General features: G+C 38.4%; 1 protein-coding gene across 2 annotated transcripts in view; it reads right to left on the bottom strand.

Moving 5' to 3' along the window:
* Window positions 1-485: 485 nt before the first annotated feature.
* Window positions 486-16,318, bottom strand: part of HSDL2 (hydroxysteroid dehydrogenase like 2) — a 47,332-nt gene continuing 31,499 nt past the window's right edge. For both annotated transcript variants that reach the window (XM_037494142.2, XM_054689613.1), the window contains exons 9-11: window positions 11,297-11,446; window positions 7,674-7,802; window positions 486-1,634 (exon numbers count right to left, since the gene is read on the bottom strand). In XM_037494142.2, the coding sequence (XP_037350039.1) occupies window positions 1,522-1,634; window positions 7,674-7,802; window positions 11,297-11,446 (392 nt within the window). In that variant the 3' untranslated portion in view covers window positions 486-1,521. The remainder of the gene's footprint in view (window positions 1,635-7,673; window positions 7,803-11,296; window positions 11,447-16,318) is intronic.

Below are 16,318 nucleotides of genomic sequence, written 5' to 3'. Positions count from 1 at the left end.
AATTGCTTAAGAGCATAATATTGAAGTGGGAGATAAGAAGCAAAAGAATTATACAGTATTTTTAATGAATTAAAATGAGAGGAAAGAGCTTTTTATAAGTTAAAAAGAAAAAAACAGGGGGCCTCCCCGGTGGCGCAGCGGTTGAGCGCTGGGTTGCGAAGCTGCCCGCGGCCTCTGCGGCGCCGGTTCAATCCCCGGCTGCTCCCCGGCCACAGGAGGAGGGTCCCACATGGCGTGCAGACCTCTCCTGCCGCCCACTGCTCCCCTCAGCAGTGTACTTCGGCCCTTCTGCCTGCTCTGCTCCCCGCTCTGGCTCTGGTGAATTCTCTCACCCTCCTGCGCTTCTGACTGTACCCAGTGCATGTATAAACAAACAAACAAACAAACAAATAAATAAATAAAAACATGCCTCTATTAAAAAAAAAAAAAAAAGAAAAAAACAAAAACCATTGTATTAGTTTGCTAGGTTGCCATAACAAAATACCACAGACTGGGCAGTTAAGCCAACAGAATTTATTTCTTACAGTTCTGTAGATTATCAAGGGGTCAACAGATTGGATTTCTTCAGAGGCCTCTTTTCTTAGCTTGCAGAGAAGTGCCTTCTTGTGTCCTCACTTGATCTTTCTTCTGTGAGGATTTCTGGCCTCTCCTTTGTGACCAAATATCTTCTCATTATATATATATCAGTCAGACTGGATTCGGGCCCCCCAAAAAAGCCTAATTTTTCACTTAATCTCTTCAAAAGTCTCCCAACACAGTCAAATTCTGAGGCAATGGTGATGAGTCTTCAACATGTGAATTTGCTTTAAGGGGCATAAATTCAGTCCATAGTAACTATCAATTGCGTAAGTTCTCATTTTAAAACACTGTGACCAAGTGCGTACTTCTGAGAATTTATTTTATTTTAGGACTTTAAAATAGAAAGTATACTGCAATTAGTTGAATTACATTAGTGTTTTCTCAGAGGTAACATAACTAGCGAGCTAGTGAGCAAAATGGAAAACTGAGAAAGTTTATTTCATTTCATTATCTTTACAAATAGTATATACTAAGTAGTTTATGGTATGATTTCTGTAAAAATGTATTGTGGAAGCCCTTTAAGTAAGTATATAAAAATCTAAAATATCATTAATATTTTTATTAGTATACAATCAAAAACCAATTATTTTAAAAACAGATTAGCCTCACTTTGTATGAGAAAAACTGAAAAATCCTAATGTTACTTCTCGACCCTGATTAATTACTCATGACACTTTCCCTGGAAGATAGAGGGCTCAGACAGCAAAACTCAAAAAATATATCAAAAACAAAGGTGTCTTAGAATTCTGCTTAATGAAGCTATTAGCTAGCTGTTTTAATTAAAATTTCAAGTCTTAATAGATACAGAAATTCCATTTTTTTTTCCAGAACACACATGCATATCCTTACAATAAAATGGGGAAGAAAACAAACATTAGATTTTAACTGTTGAGCCCTTTTACACTTTGTGAGCTTAATGGCTGACGTATTTCTTCTTTTCCTTCACAACTTGGCAGTCATCTGATTCATTAGCTTTTCTAATTTGATTGCTAGAGACATGTTCCCTTTAATCTTCAGTTTTCCTGACATGAATGCCATTGTTGGTTTTAGTTTCCCTAAAATGAGAAAAACAGAAAAAAAAGTCCCTATGAGTGCCCTTAGGGATATTCCACTTTGAGAACATGCATTAGAAAATAATCTCTTTGTGGGGCCTCCCCTGGTGGTGCAGCGGTTGAGCGCTGGACTGCGAAGCTGCCCGCAGCCTGTGCAGCGCTGGTTCCATGCCCAGCCGCTGATGAGGGTCCCACATGGGGCGCAGACCTCTCCTGCTGGCTCGCTGCTCCCCTCAGCAGTGTATTTCGTCAGTCTGCCTGTTCTGTTCCCTGCTCTGGTGAATTCTCTCACCCTCCTGAGCTTCTGACTGTACCCAGTGCTTGGATAAATAAATAAATAAATCCTTAAAAAAAAAAAGAAAAGAAAAAGGAACTCTCCTACATTGCTGGTGGGAGTGTGAACTGGTCCAACCACTATGCAAAGCTGTCTGGAGGTTCCTCAGTCTACTAAAAATGGAGCTACCATACAATTCCTAGGGATCTACCCAAAGGACACAAAAACCGATTCAAAAGAGCACCTGTATCCCTATGTTTATTGCAGCACTATTTACAATATGTAAAACCTGGAAACAACCCAAATGCCCAAAAAATAGATGACTGGATCAAGAAGATGTGGTATATATACACAATGGAATATTACTCAGCAATCAAAAAAGATAAACTCATGCCATTTGCAGCAACGTGGATGCAGCTAGAAAGAATTATGCTCAGTGAAATAAGCCGAAAGGAAAAAAGAAAAATATCAGATGGTTTCACTTATAACAGGAATTTAGGGGAACCAAATAGGTTATCAGTGTAAAAAAAAATAATAACAACAGTGCAAAACACAACAAAGCAAAAACAGACAATTGTAAACCAGAGACATCCTGCAGGGGAGGAGGAGGGAGGGGGTAAGAGGGAGGGAGGGAGGAGCACAGAGGACTGAGGTGATGGTGCATGGGTGCCTTGGGGAAGGAAATTCTATGGGGACTCAATCTGAGGGGGTGGGGGGAAGCAAATATTGTCTAAAAAAATTTTTTTAAATGATAAATGTTAAAAGAAAAAAATTTAAAAAGAAAATTTTAAAAAAGAAAAGAAGAAAAAGAAAATAATCTCTTTGAGTTCTAAAACCAAACAGAAATTTGTATTACAGCATTTTTTAGTATCATGGGAACCCCAATTCCTGGACTTAAATAATATTCTATGAGAGATAATGTAAAAACAACAATCAGAAAACAATAACAAACAATAAATTATAGCAAAACGCTGAAGATTTATATACTAGTTTCAGTTATCTAAAAGATACATGGTCCTCAAATGAACTGTACACAAATCTTATCTATTTTAAGTTATTTTCCAATGTTATAGTTCATTAAACTAACATTTCAAGTTTCTATTAAAAAAAATCAAATGGTATAAATGCATATAATATTCTTATAAAGAAATCATCATTAAAAGTATTATGTAGGAACACAGAAGTATAACTTAGCATTATTTTAGTGACAGAAATGCCAGGACTTAAAAGATGAGCATTAAAACAGAACTGTAGGGCCTCCCTGGTGGTGCAAGGGGTTAACACACAGCACTATGAAGCTATCGCAGCCACTGCAGCATGAGTTCAATCCCCAGCTGGCCAGGGAGGAGACCCACATGGCGCAGCAGACTTCTGTCTTGCCTGCTGCTCCCCTCAGCAGTGTATTTCAGTCAATCTACCTGTTCTGTTCCTCACTGTCTCTGGTGAATCCTCTCACCCCCTGCACCTCTGGCCTATACCCCAGTTCTTGTATGCATAAATAAATCTTTAAAAAAAATTTTTTAAATGAAACTGTAATTAGTAACAAATAATGAAAAAGAAGCTCCATGGAGGGAGGAATTTTTTTTACTACTCACATCCTAATGATAGCGAAGGGCTTGGCACACGATTAATGAGGAATCTGAGATTCAGAGAGGATTTTGACTTTCCCAGGGCAAAACAAGGTTATATATACGATGGTGCTATATTTCAAAGTCAGATGTGTCTGTCTCTCATTCATAGTTTTCTATGCTATACTATGCACAACTGTGTCTAGTGTACTAACAAACCTCCACTGGGTCACACACTGACTCTTGGTAGGAAAAAAGTGTGGGTTAATGTGTTGTGTGTACATAATAAACACCTTTAAATTATTCTGAACAGGGGTTGCAGCAAAGCATTATAAATTGGTTATGGATTGAAAGGAGTCTAATCCATTTCTTTTAATGAATAAATTGAGCTGGGCACTATTCCAAGGAAATGTGACATTAAAATACCTAAATTTACAAATAATAGATTAAAGGATATTTTGATTTACATGGAAAATACTGGAAGAACTTTATTCTTTGAATGAAAATAACAGCTCTCCCTAAAACTTACAAATACTGACATTTACGTGCCCTTCAGCTCCCTGCTCTGTCCCTATTATACCATGAAACCCACCAGACCACATGGGGTTATTATAGCAAAAAAAAAAAAAAAAAAGATGGTGGTCACCAGAGGGGAAGAGGGGTGGGAGCTAGGCAAATTGGGTAAAGGGGGTCAACTGTATGGTTGGTTGTGAATGAAAACTAGAGTTTTGATGGGGATGATAAAATAGCACATAAAGATGTCAAAATTTAATTATACCTGAAACCTATACAATGCTGTAAACTAATGTACTGCAACAAAAATTTAAAAAAAAATGTTAATGAGGACAAGGATAAGAAACAAATCATCATATATCACTAGTGGTAATGTAAATGGTACAGTTACTGTGGAAAAATTTGTTCATTCTTCAGAGAATGAAACACAGAATTACCATATGAACCAGCAACACAGAAACTTGTACACAAATGTTTATAGAAACATTATTCATAATGGCCAAATGGTGGAAACAACCCAAATGTCAGTCAGCAGATGAATGGATAAACTAATAATGGTACATCCATATGATGGAATATTATTTAGTCATAAAAAGAAATGAAAAAGTAACAACACATGTCACAACATGGACAGATGAATATTGAAAGCCTGATGCTAAATTTAAGAAGCCAGATACAAAAGACTGTTGTTTGATTGAATTTACATATAATGTCTGGAAACAGCAAATCTACAGAGATAGGAAAGCAAGTTAGTGTTTGGCTGGCTGAAGTAGTGGTGGACAGGGGTTGTAAAAAAGGGGCCTGGGACATCCCTGGTGGCGCAAGTTGTTAAGACATAACATATGAAGCTATCTGCAGCCACTGCAGCACAAATTTGATCCCGGGCCAGGGAGCTACCCACATGGCACAGCAGACCTGTCCTGACTCGCCCGCTGCTCCCCTCAACAGTGTATTTCAGTCAATCTGCCTGTTCTGTTCCCCACTCTCTCTGGTGAATCCTATCACCCCCACCTCTGGCCTGTGGTGGCCTCAGTTATTGTATGCATAAATAAATCTTTAAAAAAAAAGGGGGGGGGACTGACTGCAAAGAGACATGAGCGAATTTGGGAGGTGATGGAAGTGTTCTCAAATGGAATCTAAGTGATAGCTGTATAACTATAAATTTACTAAAAAACATGTACAGTTATACTAGATGGATTTTATGATATATAAATTATACCTCAGTAATACTACTTTGAAAAATAAAATATAAATATCCAGTAAGCTGAGCATCTCATATGTGTGTGTGTATAAGTGTGTGCGTGTGTGTGTATATATATATATATATATATATATATATATTTAAAATAAGTATTTCCCTCCTCCCAATGTATTAATCAGGTCATCTTGTACAACTTATTTTCTATCATAAACCTTTACCATACAGTGACCTCTACTGGCCAAAATGAGAGATTTTTTTTTTTTTGTTAGATACTAGTTGCTTAGATGATACAGTTTTGTAAACAAATATTAAATTAATGAAATTTGGTAAAAGAAATTTAGGCCACAGAAATGGCTATAGTTTCTTAAAGGAAAACGCTTAGATTATAAAGTCTAAATTGTGCTCATTCAAAGAAAAGCAGATGGGATAGAGAGTAAAAATGAAAGGACATAAAAGCAGCAGCAGCAGAGTCACTTGCTTCCAATTTAAACCACTGCGATAAAACATACCTAATAAGGATACTTAAAAGAAATTACTAACCTCCCCATGTCAATTCAGGATCACATTCACAGAAAGAAATAAACGGAAAGGCCGTTATTATAAGCTGATGCTACATAAATAAAATGTAAATTAAAGCAGTCACTTCATTCTCCTTTGGAGGGCAGAACAGCATAATGATTAAAAGAACAGAAATTTGGGAGTCAGCTCGTATTCAAATTCTGGCTCCAACATTTACTTACTCACTACGTGACCTTGGGTTTATTATTTAATTCATCAACACCTTAATTTTTTATAAAATATTTTTATAAAATGGGACAAATAGCTATTCTCAAACCATTATTGGTAGTATTGCTCAATTCACAGTAATTATATAATAAACATTACCTATAATTACTGTTATTTTAGTTTAAAAATTCATAATATATTTTAAGTTCAAAATTATATAATTTGTAAGATTCAGATATACCAAACATTTAGCGAACATCTAGCATATACAAAGCACTGTGTTTAAGCTTTAAGAAGAAATAGTTTTTGAGGGGCCTCCCCAGTGGCGCAGCGGTTGAGCGCTGGGTTGCGAAGCTGCCCGCAGCCTCTGCAGCGCCGGCTTGATCCCCAGCTGCTCCCCGGCCACCGGAGGAGGGTCCCACATGGCTCGCAGACCTCTCCTGCCGCCCGCTGCTCCCCTCAGCAGTGTACTTCGGTCCTTCTGCCTGCTCTGCTCCCTGCTCTGGCTCTGGTGAATTCTCTCACCCTCCCGCGCTTCTGACTGTTCCCAGTGCTTGTATGAATGTATGTATAAATCAATCAATCAATAAATCTTTAAAAAAAAAAAAAGAAATAGTTTTTGAAACACCAAACAAACACTAAAGAATATTTTAAATGATTAAAGAGATAACTATTCATTAACACTGAAAGATGTTATAAAAGCACTAGGTGAAACACTGCTAAACAGTAGTAATGCTAAAATCTTGTTTCCATAAGCACATGTATAATTTATATACATTCACAAAAAAATATGATCCTAAGCCAAAACCAACTGATGGTCATCTTACTAGATTGCAGTAAGTAATAATTGTATTTCCTTAAGTATACTGTTCAATTTTTCTACTGGGAACACCACTATAAAAAAGGAAAAGTGGAAGAAGTGTCAATCCTTAGTGATATCATATATATATACTGGCTCAAATAGTCTTTAGGCCTTTCCACATTCTGGATTAAAATTAGAAAGATCTACCAGGCCACAGAATACACTGTGGTATTCAATATATGAAGACTAAACCTGAACAAAGAAGGAATAGCATTTGTAACTCATTAAAAGAAAGCCTCTTCAGAATGTTAAAATGCTTTAGTTTAACTGCTTCTAATAAGTAATGTGTTAAATAGCTTACTATTTGCAGTAGTATAGTAAGAGTAGAAAACAGAAAAAAAAAATCACCTTTTAAAAACTTTCTGGCACATTCAAGTACATGGGCAGAACAGAAAATTATGTAAAAAGTTTCTCTTGGTTGGGGATTCCACAGAAAGTGGGCTCACTGAGCCTCTAGAGAGGGAAGTTGTTTCCTATTATAACAGTGTGAAGACTGAAGCATGACCTTCCTCTCAATAATGAGCTGCCACAAGTTCAGCACCTTTGCTGATCCAGATGATACTGGAAATTATACTTAGTGCAATAGCAGAACTGGAGTCACCTAGGAACCTTGTCTCTTTGAATAATATCTCTGTTCCCAATGTTATCTTATGGGCTGTTCAGTCATGTAAAAAGGAAATTCTGACACCTATTCCCCATTTGTTGGCTCAAGCAGAAGGAGCAGTAGAGTAGCAGTAGGAACTGCCTTCCCAAGACTGTGTACTCTTCAACATCAATAGCTGCTAGGATTTCACAGCTAAAACAATTATTAGCTCAGATTATTTGGAAAAGAACAAAGCACAATGTTGAACTAAATTTTCCTTGAACAATCAGGAAACTAACAAAAGTGAAAACTCACCTGAAAACATTTTTACAAAATCATCAGTAGACATACTCATCACCACATCTGCCCGATCTGAGGGCTCTCCAAATCCAACCTTCCCACCCTTGCTTTTAAGATCAAGAAACCATTTTCCACCATCTTCACCTGCAAGAAGATAAAAATATTAAATAAATGCCAAAGAAGCCCTGTTCTTTTTAAACTCAATAATGGCTACAATTAGAATAATCTTATATAATACTGCTTCCCAAGTTTTAATTTTCAACCTTTATCAAACTGGGCAAATATTTAGGGACTTATTAGGTGCCTGGCACTAGGCTTGGCTCTGAAGACTATAAAAAATGCAGTTCTTACAAAAGAGGAAGTGGAGTCAGGATAGTCCAGCTGAAATTGAGATTTTAAAGCAAGTGAGGATTAGCTAAATGAGGAGCTGGAATAAGTACAGTAGGACTGGAAGGATCTAAGAGAATGGTTGGTGGCATTAGATGGGTTCACAGGGCAGTCTGGAGCACAGCTGGGTGAGCCACATAAAGGGTGCATTGACTATACCCTAGGGGATGTGCATGGAAGGAGCATGATATGAGGCCTGTACTTTAAATAGCTCACCATGGGCCTCCCTGGTGGCTCAGGGGTTAAAGTCTCAGAGCTATCAAGCTATCGCCAGCCACTGCAACCAGCCAGTGCAGCACGAGTTCGATCCCCGGCCAGGGAGCTAATTCCCATGACTCAGCAGACCTCTCCAGTGTAGCTCACTACTCCTGTCAGCAGTGTATTTCAGTCAGTCTGCCTATTCTGCTCCCCACTCTGTCTTTGGTGAATCCTCTCACTCCCCAGCACCTCTGGCCTACACCCCAGTTCTTGTATGCATAAATAAAATAAATCTTTAAACATAAATAAATAAATATATTAAAATATATATAAATAAATAGTTCACCCTAACTGCAGTGTAGAGAACACGTTAAAAATGACTAAAGAGGGCCTCCCCGGTGGCGCAGCGGTTGAGCGCTGGGTTGCGAAGCTGCCCACGGCCTCTGCGGGGCCGGTTCGATCCCCGGCTGCTCCCCGGCCACCAGAGGAGGGTCCCACATGGCGCGCAGACCTCTCCTGCAGCCCGCTGCTCCCCTCAGCAGTGTACTTCGGTCCTTCTGCCTGTTCTGTTCCCTGCTCTGGCTCTGGTGAATTCTCTCACCCTCCCGTGCTTCTGACTGTACCCAGTGCATGTATAAACAAAACAAACAAACAAACAAATAAATAAATGACATGCCTCTATTAAAAAAAAAATAAATGACTAAAGAGGTGGGCCTCCCCTGGTGGCAGAGCGGTTGAGCGCTGGGCTGCAAAGCTGCCCGCAGCCTCTGTAGTGCCGGTTTGATCCCCAGCCACCGGGTGAGGGTCCCACGTGGTGCGCAGACCTCTCCTGCCGCCCGCTGCTGCCCTCAGCAGTGTATTTTGGTCCATCTGCCTGTTCTGTTCCCCACTCTGGCTCTGGTGAATTCTCTCACCCTCCCGTGCTTCTGCCTGTACCCAGTGCTTGTATAAATAAATAAATAAATCTAAAAAAAAATGACTAAAGAGGATGCAGAAGACTAGTTAGGATTGTGTTGGGGTAGTTCAGGAGCTGGAGGACGTGTGTCTGGATCAGGACCATAGCAGTGGGAATGGAGAAAAGTAGACATGTGAGAGAGAATTTGAAAGCAGAACCACAAATAGGTAACTCATTAAATACTAGGTAACTAATTAAATATGAAGAGGAAAAAGAGGGGCGATATGGAAGAATAGGTTGCTAGTTTGGCTAGGGAAACTGGATAAATATTTGGCTGGGGAAACTGCATAAATATTTGCTGTGTTTTTTACTGAAAGAGGAATACTGAGGAAGAACAAGTTTAACAGCTAGTGTCAAAGACTGTTTGGGACATTTTCAGATTGAGGCATCTTTGTCACAGCAGGTGAAAATGGCAAATGAGGGCTGGCTAGGCTAGAAATATAGATCCTTAAATAATCAAGTCATAGGGTCCCTGAAGCCATGTGAGTGGCTGGGGTGTCCTAGAAAATTTGTAGCGTATAAGGAATGCTAAGAGAGGGACCCAAAGAATATGCATGTTTAAGGGAAGGACAGAGGAGAAGCGTAGCTAGAGAAGCATCGCTCCTCTCTCTTTCAAGACACAATTATAGACAAAGAAGGAAAACAAAGAGAGCCAAGTGTCAAGGGAGCCAAAGAAAGAGAGCGTTTCCAGAAGGAAAGAGTAATCAGCCCATCGTCACTGCATAGTGATATTGCAGAAGGTAAAAATGATGGATGCCCACTGGTAACATGGGAGTCACTGAGGCCCCTAACAAGAGCAAATTCAGTGAAAGGGAAAAAAACGTTATCAGAGAAGAGTGAATTATAGAGGAAAATAAGTTTGACTCTAAAAAGGAGAAGAAAGAGAAGAGGAAGGTATTGGTGTTGTTGAGTTTCATTGTAAAAATAGAGCAGACTGAGAATGTTAACATACCAGTGGGAAGGAGGCTGGAGGATGAACAGGTGGAAGAGAGGACAGTGTCCACAGCACAGAGTGCCTGAGGAGGCCAGAAGCAATGGAATCTAGAACTTAGCTACTCAAAGTGTGACCCATGGACTGCTGCCATGGGCCATGGAGAGGGGAGAGATGGGAGACTTGAGGAAAACTAAGAAGTTTAAAACTGGAAAATGAGGCAGTAAATCGAGCACAGAAACACAGAATTCTGAGGTGTTGCTTAGAAGAATGATGGTTTTCTACTAGTAAATATCCACTGAGTAGTGATTTTTCTCATTTTTTGAAAAATCATTTCTTTAGCAGAACTTAGTATCCTGGATGCAGCTGTGAGGCAGCCAGACAGTTAGCTTCATCCAGGACTAGGGTTTTAGGATACAGGAAATTCATCCAGGAAGTTTCAGATACAGGCAAGAATCACTTTAAAATGGGCTCAAAAAGGATAGAAAGGGAAATAAAAACAGAAAAGGGTGGATGGATTAAGATAAAGCAGAAGAGACAAAGGATAAAAGAATAATGTTAAAGCTTGCAAATCAGGCTAATGGGCCGATGTAGCTAATTTTTTAAAAACCATCATTGACATGGACCTCCCCTGGTGGTACAGCTGTTGAGCGCTTGGGTTTCGAGGCTACCCACAGCCTCTGCAGCGCCAGTTTGATCCCCGGCCAGGGCGAGGGTCCCACAAAAAAAAAAAAAATCATTGACATAGAAATACCATATTAACAAAACTGAGAGAAATTTTAAAAAGCTAGCTACATTCAGTCTTATTTAAATAATATCAAAGATAAAAATAGCAGCGTGCCCATGGTTGATGATCAATTACTGTATTATATTACCTCTCATGGTCCAGATACCCTTCCTAAGTAAAATGTTCTCTCAGTTACATATGCCAAGGAGTTATTTAATACTGGAAGTACCTGTAAAGCAATTTTATTTTACATATGTCCATACAACTGATTTTAAAAACAAAAATCAATAGTAATCTGCTATTCTGAATGTTTACATCATAGAGTCAAGGTCCTGGATAAGTCAATTATCCACATGATTACTACAGGAGGCTGATGTTCTTGCAAAGAAAATATCCTACTTTGTTTATAAAAGCCCCAGATTACCAGACATACTACTTACCTGAGAGTTCAAACAGGTAAATTGCTTGAGTGGCTTTAACAACATCATCGTTGAGAGAGTTCTTAACAATTCTAAATGTTTCTTCCACAGCTCCAGAAGGTGGTTTTGATGGTGGCTGTGCTTTCTCTTCTTTCAATTGTGGGGCAGAACCTATAAAATATTATTGATGTCAATGACTTTTTATAATGATGTAAAAGTCTAGGCAGTATAAAGCCCATCACAGAGTTAATTAATTAGCAGAGCATATTTGCTGCCAATTAGACCTGTCTGACCAAAATGAACTTAAAATACATTCAGTAGCATTTAAAACCATAAATCAAACCGATAAAACAACAACCAAACCCATCAGTCTTTTATGCTAATAAATGTAAGTGGTTTGTAGTTTTGTATTCTCCTAGTGAAAAGCTATTAGATTTTCAGCAAGTCACTACTAAGCTATCCAATGTTTATAATAAATGGACCTGAACAAACTATTGGTGTTCTAGGGGCAATACTCACTCTGAGTTCTAAAACCAAATGAAAAAAGAAGACACTATGGTCAAAAACATGGAGATCAGAATTCAACTGTAATTAGTGGAGCTGAATTAGAGACTGTAGCTTGAGCTTAAAACCAAGTGAATTTCCTATAAAACTTTACCTCTAAAGAGCCTCCCTGGTGACGCGAGGGGTTAAACATCTTACTTTGAGGCAGTCCGAAGCCTCTGCAGCTCGAGTTCAATCCCCAGCCTGCCAGGGAGCAACTCACATGGTGCAGCAGACTCTTCAGTATCGATCCCGCTGCTCCCCTCAACAGTGTATTTCAGTCAGTCTGCCTGTTCTGTTCCCCACTCTGTCTCTGGTGAATCCTCTTACCCCCTGCATCTCTGGCCTGTACCCCAGCTCTTGTATGCATAAATAAATAAATCTTAAAAAAAAAACCCAAAAACTTTACCTCTAAATTAAACGAATTCACCTAGTCCCTACATGCCTGGATTGAACCTCCTGCCTCCCACCAGGAGTCAGAAATGCTTCCAGGGCCTCCCCGGTGGCGCAGCGGTTGAGCGCTGGGTTGCGAAGCTGCCCGCGGCCTCTGCGGCGCCGGTTCAATCCCCGGCTGCTCCCCGGTCACCGGAGGAGGGTCCCGCATGGCGCGCAGACCTCTCCTGCGGCCCGCTGCTCCCCTCAGCAGTGTGCTTCGGTCCTTCTGCCTGCTCTGCTCCCCGCTCTGGCTCTGGTGAATTCTCTCACCCTCTCGCGCTTCTGACTGTACCCAGTGCATGTATAAACAAAACAAACAAACAAATAAATAAAACATGCCTCTAAAAAAAAAAAGAAAAGAAGAAGAAAGAAATGCTTCTAAAGAGCATGTGAAAACTGAGGACAGCCTCATCAGGGTCCATACCACACAAGCTTGTTTTTACTCCAATCCCACCTAAGCATATCGAGGGAAGTCAGTTAGTCAAAAAGTTGTTTTGGGGGCCTCCCCGGTGGCGCAGCAGTTGAACGCTGGGTTGCGAAGGTGCCCGCAGCCTCTGCAGCGCCGTTTGGATCCCCGACCACCAGGCGAGGGTCCCACATGGCGCGCAGACCTCTCCTGCCGCCCGCTGCTCCCCTCAGCAGTGTACTTCGGTCCTTCTGCCTGCTCTGCTCCCTGCTCTGGCTCTGGTGAATTCTCTCACCCTCCCGCACTTCTGACTGTACCCAGTGCTTGTATAAATAAATAAATCAATCTTTAAAAAAAAAAAAAAAAGTTGTTTTTGAAGACATGAAAAATATTCACAGTGTAATGCTAAAAAGGGAACATAACACAATTAAATATAATATGACCCAATCTGACAAAATATATTTGTGAGTATGAATTTTAAGTGATATTTGAAAAAAGAAAGTGACTGGATAGAAATAAACCAAAACACTAACAATAAATATTGTTTGGATGGTGAGTCACAGGTGACTTTTAAAAATTTAAGTCTTTCCATACTAAGCTTTCTATACAGGCTAATTTTAAATGATATAAAAATCAATTACAATACATAATAAAGCCTTCAGATGTAGGCAAAGCTGTATTAAGGAGTTAACTACACAAAAATTATTGTATTATTTTAAAAAGAAAAAAAGTATTAGCCTAAAAAGTAAAACAAGGAACAAAACTATACAACTTCAAAGAGAGCAAAAGGAAAAATAATAAAGCAGAAATTTAAAAATTAATGAGTCAGGTGGTGTTTCAATTCTGTGAATTATACTAAAAATGACTAAATTGTAAACTTTAAATGGTGAACTTTTTCTATATGTAAATTACATATCAATAAAAACAATGAATCAGAAAAGAGAAAAGCAGTAGGGTAAAAAATAAAATGTAAAAATCTGATTGTTTTGGAGAATAAAATACAAAAAATGGGCAACTGAAAAAGCAGAGAAAAATAAAGTTTGAAAAGAGAAAAGGGATAAATATGAAAAATAGAAAAATTATAAATGAAAACTATGTCAACCCTTAGATTTTAAAACTTCAAATGCATGAGTTCTAAAAAAAATTTTAATGTCTATGAATGAGAACATAAAAATATTTTCAAAGGAAAAATTACAGAAAAGAATCAAATGATTTAACAAGAAAGATATTTCAAAACTTCAAGAAAAAAAAAGTTACCCAATTGACTACCACATTAAAAATATGACAAAATATTACACTACAAAATGCAGACACTAATCTAACCTACCTGACAAAAGTCAGGTCTTAACCAACATCTGATACCTTATTTATAGGTAACATTTAAACATTTTCCCATTAAAATGAAGGAGAAAATATTTTCCATTAACCTCCTAGAATTTCAAGTCAATGTATCAAGATAAATGCCAGGAATAGTCTTGAAAGACTTTATTATTCTATGCAGAGAATAAGCGTGATCCTTAGAAAATTTAAGATAATTGATTCAATGATAATTAGAGCAACTAATATTAATAGGGGTTTACTATATCAAACGCAGGATATGATGTACTATTATACTTAATCCTCATGAGTCTGGCATAAATAAGAGATGAGAGAATTGTTTCAGAGAAATGAAGTGACCTCTCCATGGTCACAGATACAGTGGCAGGAACAGGATCTAAACTCAAATCTGCAAAGTGTATGCATTCAATGACTACTGTTTCTCTATTAGAAGCTACTCGAAGAAACAAAACAAAAACAACTCATGAAGATAACCAGATAAAAACATATAAACATTAGGGCCTCCCTGGTGGCACAAGGGGTTAAGACCCAGCCTCTGCAGTACCAGTTCCACATGGCGCAGCAGAACTCTCCTGGCTCACCCGCTACTCCCCTCAGCAGTGTACTCGGGTCGATCTGCCTGTTCTGTTCCCTGCTCTGTCTCTGGTGAATCCTCTCACACACCACCCTCCCCCCAAGCCCCCGCACCTCTGACCTGTGCTCCAGCTCTTATATGCATAAATAAATAAATAAATAAATAAATAAATCTTTAAAAAAAAAAAAGAATACCCTGATTTCCTTAAAAAAAAAATAACAAACATTAGTTTCCCACTTTTAATTTATAATTTGCCTTGCCCAGAAAGCATTTCAATGTTTATGAAAATAAACACAATGCAAGAGTCCACTAAGTCAAAAGCTCAGCAACCACATGTTTGTAAGGTGGCACAGCAAGAATTCAATCACAAAAATCTGCAAAGAGCTGATGAAACTCAACAACAACAAAGAAAATAACCCAGTCAAAAAATGGGCAGAAGAGCTAAAAAGAAACTTCTCTGAAGAGGAAATGCAAATGGCCAACAGACATATGAAAAAATGTTCAACATCACTTGTCATCAGGGAAATGCAAATCAAAACTACCATGAGATACCATCTTACACCAGTGAGAATGGCACATATTAAAAAAACTAGCAACAACAAATGTTGGCGAGGTTGTGGAGAAAAAGGAACTCTCCTGCACTGTTGGTGGGAATGCAAACTGGTCCAACCACTATGGAGAGCTGTGTGGAGATTTCTGGACCTACTAAACATAGAGCTTCCATATGATCCAGCAATTCCACTCCTAGGTATTTACCCAAAGGACACAGAAACATCAATTCCAAAGAACACCTGCACCCCTATGTTTATAGCAGCACTATTTACAATAGCTAAGCTTTGGAAACAGCCCAAATGCCCAAAAATAGATGACTGGATCAAGAAGATGTGGTACATATATACCATGGAATATTACTCAGCATTCAAAAAAGATAAACACATGCAATTTGCAGCAACATGGATGGCGCTGGAAGGGATCATGCTCAGCGAAATAAGCCAAAAAGAAAAAGAAAAATACTGGATGGTCTCACTCATAGCAGGAATCTAGAAAACTTAAATAAGGGATCAGGAAAAAGAATAACTATAAGAAAGTGAAAATCAAAATCAACAAAAAACTATGAACCAGAGACACTTTTTGGGGGGTGGGGGCCGGGAGGGGAGGGATTGGGGTCAGAATGGGGCATGTGCAGTTGTATGGGGGAATATAAAAATAAAATTTATTATTTAAAAAAATAAAATAAAATAAAATAAAAGTAAAAAAAAAATTTATTTTTATTTATTTTTCTATTTACTTATTTTATTTTTTTATAATAAATTTTATTTTTATATTCCTCATACAATTGCAACCCCCTTATTTTGACCCCAATCCCTAATAATTGTCATTCTTCAGTTCACCCAACTGTAAAGAATTTTTCCCATGCATTTTTTATCTAAGTGTTAATCCCCATCTATTGCTTGATTATAAAATTTTAGGGTTCTCAAGTACATAGAATATCATAAATTATATTGTTGTCAAGACAACTGTGGAATAAAAATGAATCACCTCCAAAAAAACAAAAAAATAAAAATTACTTTTTTTACATATTAAAAAAAAAAAAAAAAAAAGAATTCAAGCACAGGCAGCTTGACTCCAAAGTCTGCAGTTTTAGCTACTGTGGGTATCCCTTCCTTCACATTTCCTTCTATCTCTGTCTAATTTTCACATAGTCAACATAAAGGCTGAGCATAGCACCAAGGCCTAGTCACCAGAA

Source organism: Talpa occidentalis, unplaced genomic scaffold (assembly GCF_014898055.3).
Source record: "Talpa occidentalis isolate TD23 unplaced genomic scaffold, MPIMG_talOcc4v2.1 talOcc4.7, whole genome shotgun sequence".
Classification (NCBI taxonomy): domain Eukaryota; kingdom Metazoa; phylum Chordata; class Mammalia; order Eulipotyphla; family Talpidae; genus Talpa; species Talpa occidentalis.
Note: the sequence above shows the minus strand (reverse complement) of the source record. Positions and strands in the feature narration are given on the sequence as shown.